We start from the raw sequence: 13,313 nt of genomic DNA, 5'->3' as shown, positions 1-13,313 counted from the left end.
ATTAAAGGTAACTTTGATTCATTTTGCAATGTGAATTTTTTTAACTTCACTCAAAAAAACATAAATCAACAATGAAAACATTTTTCATATTCTAATCACTGGGAAAATAAGAATTCACTCATAGAAGTTCCTGTTTAAAGAGGAAATGAAAATTGAAACCACAAGCTGAGTATACAAAAAGAAAAAAGATAAGATATTATATGAAAACTTCTCACATACGGCTAAAGTTATATGGAGAGGACAATTTGTAGCCTTAAAGAATGTTATCTTGTATGAAAAACTAAAGCAAAATAAAATCTGAAGTAATTTGTGCCTTTTTTTTCCTTATTGGGAACACGACTAGATAGATTCTGGAGCTTCCATGGATGCGCTGATAATCTTCCTGTGGTTTCCATGATTTTTCTTACCAGGGTGACAGTACGAATGAATAAAGCGTTCAAGAATTCGTCTATCTGAGAAGCATAAGGAGAAAAAAGGATGAATACTCTATGTTGAATATTAAATGCTAAATAGGGAAAAAATCTATGGAGGAGGTAAACATCTAACAAGAGTATTTATTTTCCCAGGAAAAAAAAGAGTATTTATTTTCACAATGGGTAAGAAGTCAAATGAATCCATGAATACTATGTCTGAGTATAATTCTTAAGATGAGTAACCTTAATATTCAAGGGATCAGCAGGGAAAGAACATGGGTTGCTTTTAGCACCAAAGAAACCAAAGTTTCTGTTAAAAATATTTAACCTGCCAGGCACTGGTGGCTCACGCCTGAAATCCTAGTACTCAGGAGGCTGAGATCTGAGGATCGAGGTTCAACGCCAGCCCAGGCAGGAAAGTCCATGAAACTCTTATCTCCAATTAACCACCAGAAAACTGGAAGTGACGCTGTGGCTCAAGGGGTAGAGCACTAGTTTTGAGCTGAAGAGCTGAGATTCAGTGCCCAGGCCCAGAGTTCAAGACCACAACAGACAATATATATATATGTAAACTCTGCTCTTCCTCATTTGTCCATCTTTGAATAGAGGCCATTGTACTTACCTTCCACTATCTTGGAATGGATTAGGTATGAAGCACTGAGATTTGCCCAGCCTACTAAAGGCATTTTAATACACCATAGCCTCTTTATCCTTTATTCCTAGGTGATAGGCAGGTGCTATACCGTCAAGCTATGCCTCCACCCCTTACTTGTACTGGTTATTTTGAGATAGGGCCTTGCTTTCTTCCTGGGTCCATTCCTGGACTCTTACACTCCTATTATACACTTCCTTCCATAGCTGGGATAGCAGACACACAAAATAGTTCAATACTTGGTGGTGGTGGTCGTCGTCGTGGGGCTTGAACTCTGGGCTTGGGCACTGTCCCTGCTCTCTTCAGCTCAAGGCGAGTGCTCTACCACTTCAGCCACAGAGCTACTTCCGGTTTTCTGGTGGTTAGTTGGAGATAAGAGTCTCACAGACTTTCCTGCCTGGGCTGGCTTTGAACTGCGATTCTCAACTCTCAGCCTCCTGAGTAGCTAGGATTACAGGCGTGAGCCACCAGTGTCTAGCTCAATATTATTTTTTGCCTTAAACTATGATTGCCCAGCCTCAGTCTCCCATAGCAGGTATGTATTATCATACATAGCTATTGGAGAGAGAGAGAGCAGTTATTTATATTTGTGTGTGTGTATCTCCCAGTACACACACACACACACACACACACACACACACACACACGCACACACACCCTGTTTTACTGGGGTTTGATCTCAGGTCTAGAACTTGCTAGATGAGTGTTCTCTTACTTGATCCATGCCCCAGTTTTTTTGTTTTTCAGTTAATCAGATAAAGTTTTGTGCTATTGTCTAGACTAGCCTGGAACCACAATCTTCTGCTCTTTGCTTCTAGACTAGCTGGGGATATGGTTGTGAATCTCATGCTTTGGGAGACTTCAATGATTTTTCTTTCTTTTTTTGTGGCCCTGGAGCTTGAAATCAGCTTTATGCTTGCAGTTTGAGCCATGAGGCAACCTTTGGGGTTCTAATTACTTTTGAGATAGGATCTCTTTTATATTTGCCCAGATTAGCCTAGAATGCAATCCCCTATTTATGTTTCCTGAGTAGCTAGGATGACAGGAACACACTACTGCACTGGTTGGATGGCTCTTATAACAGTTTCATCCAGGCTGGCCTTGAACCATACTACTACTGATCTCTACCCCTCAAGTAGGTAGGATTATGGTTGTGAGCTAAAAGCACCCAGCCAACCCCAGTATGTTTTTTATTGTAAAAGTACTGCAGCGAGGTGTTACGAATACATGAGTAAGTAAATGATTACGTTTCCTATTGAGCATTGTTATCTTTCCTTTGTTTTTCCCCTACACATCCCTTCCCTTCCCAGCTCCCCAACCCCTCCCCCTCCCCCAGCAAGTTGTAAAGTTCGTTTTCAACATAGTGTCTTGTACATCTCATTGTTACAATGGTCAACCTGTATCCTTATTGCAGCATTTTGTTATTTCCCTTCCCCTTCCCAAATGAGAAAAATGTATAAACAACATGTAGGTCACTGACATCAAATACAGTGAAAACAGGCAACCCCAGTATTTTTTAGACTGAGATGTAATTGGGGGAAAAAAAATAAAGTGCTCCGATATTACATGTAGATTTTGATCAATTAACACTTGGTACATGGAGAGGCCACACCCACGCAAAACAATCATTCTCATTAGCTCAGAAGACCCTTCTGGGTACCCTCTAGTTAGTGCTTTCTATCCGCCAAGACAGCTACTCCACAGCTAAGCTTTACCCCTTCGCAGACCTTTAGAGAAATGAAATCTTACAGAAGCCATTCTCTGTTTTGCACAAGGTTGATGTTCTACTACTGAGCCACAACTCCACTTCTGGCTTTTTGCTAGTTAATTAGAAAAAAGAGTCTCACAGACTTTTCTTCCCAGGCTGGCTTAAAACTGGGATCCTCACATCTCAGTCTCCTGAGTAGTTTAGGAGGAATCACCAGCTCCTGACAGATGTTATAGCTATTTGTGTCTACCATCTCCCATAATGTTTTAAAAAGTCATTCATTTTGCTTCATAGATCAGTAAATTATTTCTTTTATTGCCATGATTTTAGTATATCACAGTTTATTTATCTGTTTTCCTGTGGGTGGAGACTTGCCTATATCCTAGTTTGAGGATGTTCAAAATAAAATGGTTATAAGCCTTCTTGTACAGTCCTTTTGTGGATATATGCTTTCTCTTTTTTCAGAGAAATGTGCAGAAGTAGAATTTCCAAGTCTTGGAGGCAGGGCAGAAAAATGAGATTATAGGGAAATTAAATATTTTTTAACAAATATTAAAAGGGACAGACCCAGAAACCAGGAGATAAACTGAGGAAGGCAGTTAAGCTTCTTTCCCACTATACCTACTTCTAGATGCTAAATTAGAAACAATAGGAAACCTAAGAGTGACTATTTAAATCTGCCTTCTCCTTTGAAATGAAGGCTAAGGATCCAGTTTTGAGTCTAGCATAGGCAGACTTGAACCAACTAACTGGCATAAAACTGGAAGTGGAGACATGGTTCAAATGGTAGAATACTGCCTTAATCAAAAAGGATAAGCAGAGGACAAGGCCCTGAGTTCTAGTCAGAGGAACAGGAGGAGAGGAAGAAAAGAAGAAGAAGGAGGAGGAGGAAGAGGAAAGAAAGAAAGAAGGAAAGAAAGAAAGAAAGAAAGAAAGAAAGAAAGAAAGAAAGAAAGAAAGAAAGAAAGAAAGAAAGAAAGAAAGAAAGAAAGAAAAAGACAAGCCATTATTTTGAGTATTTAACTCCCATTTCCTATGTGGGAAACAAGAAATGTTTCTCTCTTATATTCTGTTTCTCCTCACTTTAACTCTGCTACACTAAATTAAATCCTTGCTAAAATTTTCACCCTGTGAGAGTCTCCCTTCTTTGAGACACCTTGAAACTCTTTTCACATGTGGAACTCAAGAACCTGTGATTTTGTGTGAAAACTCGGAAGCTGAGGGAAGCTTCTCATCCATCCTCTGGTAACAACAAGAAGAGAGTCAGAGCAGACAAATCTCACAGAAAACCAGATTTCAGATAAATTTATCATTTGAGTGGGAAGAAAGTGGGTAGATGACACAAAGGATAACAGATGCTCAGAAAGTATGCTTTCGGATGGTCTGAATCAGACTCAGTTTAAAACAATGTTGGAAATAGATGGGCCACTGAAGACATCTGGTCAACCTTCGCATGGATTAAGAGGCCCAATTCAGGGTGAACAGCCTTTTCTGTTTCATTCAAAAATATTTCTTTTTGCGTTTTGGAGCATGTGAATACATATAATGATATATTTGGGAATGAGATCCAAACCTCATCTATGTTTCTTACACACTTTGTACATATAACCTGGAGGCAATTTTTTTGGCACCTGGGTTTTAATTCAGCAATAAGGTTGGGTGTGGAATAAGATTTGGGGGGCTAAGCATGCTCAGCTTGCACAAAATAATGCTAACAAGAGAGTCACTGGGAATGGAAGTTTCACCTTCAGCTGCTATCTGCTCATTCCTGCTTCTCCAGTTTCTCTCTCTCCCTTCCTTCTTCCTCCACTTCTCTCCCTTTCTCTCTCAGTCTATCATTCTCTCCCTCCTTCCTTCTGCTTCCTTGCTCCTTCCTCTCTCCCTCTACATCACTTCTGTGTGTGTGTGTGTGTGTGTGTGTGTTTGTAAGTCTCTCCTTCCCTCTCTCCCTCTTTTCTTTGTATCTGTGTCTGTCTCCTTTGTCTCCCTCAGCCCCATGCTCTGGGATCCTATACCACCATGGCCTACTACCTGCACAGGATAATACAGTCATATAATTTCAGCTGAGCCGATAATGGTTCAACCTAAGACATCTGCCAGAGTTTTATTCTCTGCCCACCAGCTCAGCCCCATGGTGAAAGCACTGCTGAGATGCTCACAGCTAAAAAGCATTCATGTCATCGCTGATGCTGGAAATGACAAGAGGCTTGGGGTGGAAGTACTCCATGTGAACCTCCCACTTGCTTGTCAACCTCTCACACAATCGGCTTTGGTGAATGAGCTGTTCTGAAGCAGAGCTGCCAAAGCAGTTGGAAGCCACAGGAAGCAGCTCCTGTATGAGCCCAAGGCAGCACAGAAGAGCAAAAGCTTTAGGCCTCTGCCTATGGGTACCTGCCACTAGTGCTACCCTTACAGAGCCAGAAGCAGGAGAGTGAAGGAAAAACAAAACCCTAACTGGTCCTAAAGTGATCCTGCTAGCAACCAGTCATTTCTCACCCATCTAAGAAAGAAAACCTGGCAGGGTGGATAGATTGTGTTCATCTGAAAGATCAGCTTGCCCTGGTCTCTTGAAGAATGTGGATGCCAAGTTGAACAGAAGCCACAAGGGTCACTCTAAGGAAACCCTGGTGTGAGAAAACCCACTCACCTGTCCAAACTTAAAGGATGGACTCAGAGACAAGAAGTACAACAGAAGTGGTGGTCTTTCAAGACCACATGTCAGGTGGGCAGGTACACTCTAGTCTATTACAACAAGCAACTTATCCCTAGTGTGCAAGGTTCCTCCACCAATTTCTCATTGGCTGACTATTATGGGGTTTACATTCTCTCCCGGAAGTCACCTAAGTTGCACTACTTTCTTAGGTAATTCATCTATCTCCAACAACACAACCCTCCCTTCCCAACCTCTCACACACTCACACACTCGTCTGTGGCAGGAAGGTTTTTCTGGGTATGTGCTTTCTGGTATATGCACAGAGTTCCTACCCATTTTCTCATTTTATTGAGGTACATTCTTCCTCTTGTTAATCAGCCCCTTCTAACCAGTCTTGTTTGTCTATGGACTTCCAGTGAATAAACTCTGTCATGTCTGTAAGCTTATCCAAGCAAACTACTAGTAATTTTCCACTCAGGGGTCAAATATCTTATCTTGAAAATGAACCACTTCTGACTTTCACCTTAGAGGTTTGCACTTGACACATGGAGGGAAGAATGTGCTGGCAATCACAATGGTTCCCCATAGGCAGAAATGGGGACTATGTACAGTGTGGCCAGTCCCTAGGCAGATGGCAGTCTGTGCTTAGGGAAGACAGAATTGATTTGTGGGTCCAACACATGTGGCTGCTAGAGACAGAAGGAAGATTTTGCAAAATGCAGAGGATGGTTTTACGTATCTGCACCAAAGCTGGGAAAGGGCAGAAAGACAGCCTGGGCTTTCTGTTGACCTTCCACTCTGTCTTTTGGGAGAATGAGACAAGCAGACCTCCAGAAGACTTAGTTTCTTTCAGAAGTGAAGAACTGGCCCAGAGACATCTGTTGAGAGGGATGAGGCTCCCAACAGGAAATAAATACTTCTGCCTCCGAATGAAGCCAAACACCTGCTTCCTGGACTTCCCTGAAGCCCAACATATTCAAATACTTCTAAGGATGGAAAGCAGATCCTTAAACACACACACACACACACACACACACACACACACACACACACACACACACACACCCTCCCTTCTAGTCTTATCTACACTAAGGCTTTAGCTTTGCTTAGAGCTGGAGCTCCTAGGATAAAAAGGATTTCCATGAATACTTCAGAGGAACCAGATCTCTCTCACTGGCAAAGGGACAGACACAGAGCAGTAACTGGGGACTGGAGAAGGTCAGGTGGGAGATAATGTCAGCTGGAGAGCTGCTGAAAGTGGGAGGAAGTCCAGTACTAAAGCCTGTTCATGGGCACAAAGGAGTTGCGGACTCCACATTGACCTGAGCATAAAGTAGACTGCCAGAGATATGTTGGACCCAGAAAAACAATTAGAATCTTCTAGGAAATGGACTCATTACCTTGCTCATATAACTGTAACCCCTCTGTACAGTATCTTTACAATAATATATATGTGTGTGTGTGTGTATATATATATATATATTAGAATCTTCACAAATTTGTTTCTATTTCCTATTTTAAGGTTACAGGGCTTCTAATGGACATACTTTATACACTGGGGTGCGTGCTCAAACATGAGGAATGAGGGGACGTGTGATCTCCCCACGACCCTTACTCCAAAGTGGCCGGCAGCTAGAAGAATTTTTCTTCCTCTCCTCAACATCCTTTGCACCCTTGGTTGACATTTTATGCACTCTTCATTAGACTGATCCCTGAGCTGCTCCCAAATCCATCCCTGGCACTCAGCTCCAAAATGGGATAAGTCTTTGCTGTATAAATAAATCAGCGCCATTCTGAGAACGGCATCTGCTCTCATTTTGGATGTGGACTACAGAGATTCTCATGGACTTTAAATCTTGTTCCAAAGAAGTGCCACCAAACAGGAAACAAAGTCAACAGAATTCAAAACAAAACACCTGAGCTAGTATAAACAGCCACTGGAGAAACCAGTTAGCTGTAAGCAAAAGAGAAGTCATCCTAGAACAAGTACGCTGCAGGTAAAATGATATCAGAAACGCTCTATGTCTCCTTTTTAATAAGTGGGAATAAAATCTCCAGGGCCTCTTTAAAGAAATTTGTTTCTCAATGGATTGAGGTTTACACAAGATTGTGGAATTTTCTTTTAAGAAAATGTTTCTCTTTTGTGTGTAGATTTCACCTCCAGTTAAAATGTTAGCTATGAGAACCATTTCTCCTTTCATAAAGCAATGTTTTATGATAAAGCATGGAATGGCAATTCAAGACCCCGTCTTACCTTTTTCGGAAACACTCTGCAGGTACTCACTGACTTGAGAGGGAGAAAAGGAGTTTAACATCATCAAGAAGTCCAGGTAGGCTTTCCCATAGTCACGCTGGTAGGATGTCTGCTTCTTTATGCGTTGTTCATTATTAAGGTAGCTGTGCAGCATGGTAGGGACTGGAAGACACAGAGAGAGTCCAATGATTGAGGAAAAAAAGAAAAGCTGTCCTCATCCCCAAGCCTGGTTTGGAGTTGACTCTGAATTTGCAATAATGAGATGCTACCTTTACCATCCCTGTATAGTGACAGGTGCTATGGTAGGCTTCTGGGAGCTGCTGACTATCTCTATTGGGGCTGCAGGGTTGGAATGCACTGTTCAGAGGTTGAATATCATCTGGTCTCAGGAAAGAAATCCTCCCTAAGTCTACACTTACACAGGTCAATGTGTTAAAATGGTAACATTCATTCATCACCTCTCAATAAACAACAGCCATTGGGGAATTCCTCCATTGTCATTCCTACAACTTGCCTAATATCTTTGTGAACCTAGAGAACACCTTAAATATGGTCTCTAGTTTCAGATGTCTTATGATGGCTACTTTTGCTGTTTTTTGTTTATCTGTTTGGTTTGTTGGGTTTTGTGCCAGTCTTGGGGCTTGGACTCAGGGCCTTGCTCAAAGCTAGTGATCTACCACTTGAGTTACAGCTCCGTTTCCAGATCTTTGGTGGGTAATTGGAGAGAAGAGTCCACAAACTTTCCTGCCCAGGCTGGCTTCGAACCTAGATCCTCAGATCTCAGTCTCCTGAGTAGCTAGGATTACAGGCATGAGCCACCATTGCCCAGCTGTGTGAGGCTAATCTTGACTGTCAATTTGAATGGATTGAGAAGCATCTAGGAAATTAGTAAAGCCACATCACTGGATGGGTTTGTCGAGGGCATTTCCAGAGAGGATTGAGTAAAGGGATGGGATAGCCATACTGAATGTGGGTATATGAGTGGCTGTTCCATCCAGGACTCCAGCCTATGGAAAGAGAAAAGAGAAAGAGCCCCCAGCACAGATATTCTCTCTCTCTCTCTCTCCTCTCTCTCTCTCTCTCTCTCTCTGTCTCTCTCTCTCTGTCTCTGTCTCTCTCTCTGCCATATTCTCTCTACTTTGATGGATTGAAACTTCTGAAACCTTGAGCCAGAATAAATCCTTCCTCATTTACCTTCAAGTTGTTTTCTTTATGGGCACTTGTCACAATGACAAAAATAAACAAACATACAAACAAACAATGGCCCTCTTTAAAAGGGCCACTGGCCAAATGGAAGAACCAGACTACAGAGGAGCTTTGTTGTTTTATCCTGAAAAAAGTATCAGTAGTGTCTAGCATGGTTTAACTTTAAAAAAGAGAATGCTTAAAAGGCATTAGAGGGGCTGGGAAGGTGGCTCAGTGGTAGAGCGCTTGCCTTGCATGCATGAGACCCTGGTTCAATTCCTAAGCAACACATAAGCAAAAAGAAAAAAGCCGGAAGTGGCACTGTGGCTCAAGTGGTAGAGTGCTAGCCTTGAGCTGAAGAGCTGAGGGACAGTGCCCAGGCCCAGAGTTCAGGCCCCACCATCCGACCCCCCCCCCAAAAAAAAGGCATTAGATAGTCACCACAGAATAGCCAGGCACTGATAACTCAGGCTTATAATCCTAACTACTCAAGAGGCTGACTTGTGAGGATCACAGCTCAAGGCCAGCCCAGACTGACAAATCTGTGGGACTCTTCTCTCCAATTGACAAGCACAAAGCTAGAAGTAGCAATATGGCTCAAGTGGTAGATTATTAACCTTGAATGAAAAAGCCAAGCAGGAAAACAAGGCCCTGAATTTGAGTCCCAATATTGGCACACACGCATGTACACGCATGCACACACACACGCGCGAAGACACACACACACACACACACACACACACACACACACACACACACACACACACATGGCTATATGGAGAATCTTGGAGCAAAGAGACACTAAAATTGAGTCATTAGCCAGCAACTGCCCTGTTTCATAAACAACAACAAACACTATGTACATTTTTTTCCCCAAGGACCCAAGACTCAGAGGAGTGAATGGAAAATAAAAACTGGAGCGTCTCAGTCAAAAGTCAGAAAGTTGCCAACAGTTACAGTGCAAACCCAGTAACAGACTGGAAATTGCTCAGTCTCTACATACCTGCCCACAAGACACACCATTTCAGTTCCTTTGCTATAAGCCATTGGGAGAGACAGATATGAGCTGTGTCCTGATCCCCTTCTAGGTTGACTACAACAAAACTTCCTTTTTGAAAGTTGGAGCCACACTATTGGCTTCTGGGTATATGGGGTGACATGTCCTGGCCCATATCAACAGGACTTACGATGTTGTTTTAATTACTGGAAGTGTGCTTACCTAGACCCTGAGAAGCAATCCGCAGGCGCGAGTAACATCCATACTGGAAACTAAAATCCTGCAGCTCTGGAATTTTAGCTGGAGTTTGGTAACTCCTTCGAAACTCAGTATCTAGAGGTCGGGGAAGGTGCTTTTTCCAATCCAGAATCACTGGGCGACTTTCCTTCATGCTCTGAGCTGGGGTGGAGGGAGAAAGGAAAGGCAATGATTTCTTCTGGTCAGCTATTCTTGAGTAGCTTTTCATTTCATTTTGCTTCTGACAGTTAACTTCCAATTTATCAATGTAAGCCCTTCTTATGTTTAGAGTCACAGTATAGCTTTAGGAAGGTCATCTAGAAACAATCTACCTTCTAATGCATTGAAAGTATAAGCTCAGATGATCATAAGTAGTTTCTTTTTTCTTTTTCTTTCTTTCTTTCTTTTCTTTCTTTCTTTCCTTTCTTTCTTTCTTTCTTTCTTTCTTTCTTTCTTTCTTTCTTTCTTTCTTTCTTTTCTTTCTTTCTTTCTTTCTTTCTTTCTTTCTTTCTTTCTTTCTTTCTTTCTTTCTTTCTTTCTTTCTTTCTTTCTGTTTGTTTGTTGTGTCAGTCATGGTGCCTGAACTCTGAGCCTGGGCCCTGTCCCTCAAGCTCTTCAGCTCAAGGCTAGTGCTCTACCACTTGAGCCACAGCGCCACTTCCGGCTTTCTTTTTCTGCTTATGTGGTGCTGAGGAATTGAACCCAGGGCCTCATGCATGCAAGGCAAGCGCTCTACCACTGAGCCTCCTTCCCAGACCTGGTTTCTTCTTTCTTTTGTTGGCACCTGGACTTGAACTCAGGGCTTCCCAGCTGCTTGCTTGCTGAGCTTGCTTGCTCATCTGGTGCTCTACCACTTGAGCCACATCTCCTGCCTTGTTTTGTGTGTGTTTTTTTGGAGATGGAGTCTCATAGAGTTTTCTGCCTGGGCGGCTTCAAACCTCAATCCTCTGAATCTCAGCCTTCCAAGTAGCTAGGATTACAGGTGTGAGCCACTAGCACCCAGCTGCTTATCAGTAATTTCTAGTGAATATTAGAATTTCTGCTCAGTGGGCACAGAAAGCATCCATAGCTCTGCTAGGTTTGCCTCATTATTGCACTGGGGTTATGGTGTGTGTGTGTGTGTGAGAGAGAGAGAGAGAGAGAGAGGGAGAGAGAGAGAGAGAGAGAGATTGGCTAAGTTCATCTTCTAAAGCACAGGGGGCCCACTTAAATTTGAACTTCGGATAAAAACTAAATACTTTTTCAGTTTAAGTACTCTTATCTCCTTTAAATAGTTTTACTCAAATTCAACTGGAGAGGCTATTTCATTTGCTTAACCCGGCAGCCCTAGAGAGGTATATATCATTTCATTATGTAGAAAAGAACTATTCAAAGCCTATCCCTTACTGCTGGAAGGTTATATGATTATTTCCTTGAAATAGCTCTATAAGAGGTAGGCATGGTGCCACACACCTGTAAATCCCAGCTACTAAAGAGGCATAGGTAAGAAGATTGAATTTTGAGACCAGTTTAGTCAAAAGCAGGAGATTCTGTCTCAAAATCTAAAAATCAAAAAGACTAGGGCGTGGCTCATGTGGTAGAATGTTTGCTTAGTGAGTGCAAGGTCCTGAGCTCAATCCCAATACTGCCATATATGTGTGTCAGTGCATATATGTATTTGATGATAAGTAACAAATATAAATGTATCATCATTAAATACTGATTAAACTCCAGTCTACAAATACTACCAGATTACAGAGGAGAAGGTCACAAGTAATCTCACTTAAAATGCACATGTCCCTAATTCTTGCCACAAAGCCTCAATTTGGAGGCATATTACACAACAGCATCTTTACTCAGAAGGATAAAGAGGTTAGGAAATGGGTTTCAGGAGCAACATCTAAGCAGTGCAAATTGCTATTGACAATTTATTTTTATTTTTATTTTATTTTTTGTCGTGGGGCTTGAACTCTTGGCTTGGGCGCTATCCCTCAGCTCTTTAGTTTAAGGCAAGTGCTCTACCGCTTGAGCTACAGCGCCACTTCCTTGACACTTAATTTGATTATCTTCCAAATTAGGTGTTCAATAGTTCTTTTGAAGATAATTTCTAATACACATTGTATACCAAATGTGTTGTAATGGCATTTGCTGGTTTGCATTGTATATGAAAGAACTCCCTATCCTAGTACCAGAGTGCAGTTTAATATTGATTTTCTTTTTTCAATAAATAAATAAATAAAGTCAGGTGCTGTCTTTACAGGCCTGTAATTCTAGGTACTCAGAGGCAGGGATCTAAAGAATTGTGGTCAAAGCCTGAGCAGAAAAATCCAAAATGTTCCATCTCTAAATAACCAGCAAAAAGGTAGGCTGGAAGTGTGACACAGTGTTAAAAGTATTAACCAAGCAAGCCAAATGAGTACAGATCCTTAAGATCGAGCCCCGGTTTAAAAAAAAAAAAAAACACCACAACACCAATAAATCTTTGTAAATCAGCAGGAAGAATTTCACATAATACCTCTTATTTTGGGAGACCAGAGAGAAGATTCACACGCAAATGAAGATACTTAGGAAAAACATCCACTAGAACTAGAACTCCCTAGTAACTCCTTATTTTGGCTTTCTGATAGCTTTAAGGAGGCAGGAAAATTTCTGATGAAATGCTTGACTCATCTCTCTCTGCCCTGGAACAACCATTCAACAGCAAATGTTCCATTCCCTAAATGTCATCTGTGATGTTTGCCAAGATTATAAGTCATTGAGTCAATGTTCTGCCTCAAAACAGCCCCCAACTACTGTGATTAGAGAACTGTCTAGGCAGCTGGGCACCCTGTAGCTCATGCCTGTAATCCTTGCTACTCTGGAGGCTGTGAGCTGAGAATTGAAGTTTGAAGCCATTCCAGACAGAAAAGTCCATGAGACTCTTCAGTTAACTACCAAAAAGCCAGAACTGGAGCAGTGGCTTAAGTGGTAAAGCACCAGACTTGAGCCTAAGGGACAGTGTACAGGTCCTGAGTTCAAGTCCCAAATGGCACCAAAAAAAGGGGGAGGAAAAGAGAGGAGGGGAGGGAGCAGAGGAGAAGAGAGGAGAGGGCTGAGATAACAGGACAAACAGATATGAAATGTGCTGTCTTGCATGAGAAGTGTGGTTTTCATGTGGAATTAAGAGGTTAGGAAGAAGGAGTTCTGAACTATACCTGTTTCATTTCATCCCAGATGTTGAGGTTGTCTAGAAACA

The 13,313-nt window shown here is 41.9% G+C and overlaps 1 protein-coding gene across 1 annotated transcript in view; it reads right to left on the bottom strand.

The window, feature by feature from the left end:
* Positions 1–339: 339 nt before the first annotated feature.
* Positions 340–13,313, bottom strand: part of Tex26 (testis expressed 26) — a 38,528-nt gene continuing 25,554 nt past the window's right edge. The window contains exons 6-8 of the mRNA XM_042685836.1: positions 10,085–10,261; positions 7,681–7,842; positions 340–452 (exon numbers count right to left, since the gene is read on the bottom strand). Of these exons, the coding sequence (XP_042541770.1) occupies positions 340–452; positions 7,681–7,842; positions 10,085–10,261 (452 nt within the window). The remainder of the gene's footprint in view (positions 453–7,680; positions 7,843–10,084; positions 10,262–13,313) is intronic.

Source organism: Dipodomys spectabilis, unplaced genomic scaffold (assembly GCF_019054845.1).
Source record: "Dipodomys spectabilis isolate Male_0828 unplaced genomic scaffold, ASM1905484v1 ptg000095l, whole genome shotgun sequence".
NCBI lineage: Eukaryota > Metazoa > Chordata > Mammalia > Rodentia > Heteromyidae > Dipodomys > Dipodomys spectabilis.
The sequence above is the reverse complement of the archived record's forward strand: the minus strand, read 5'-3'. Positions and strand labels throughout refer to the sequence as shown.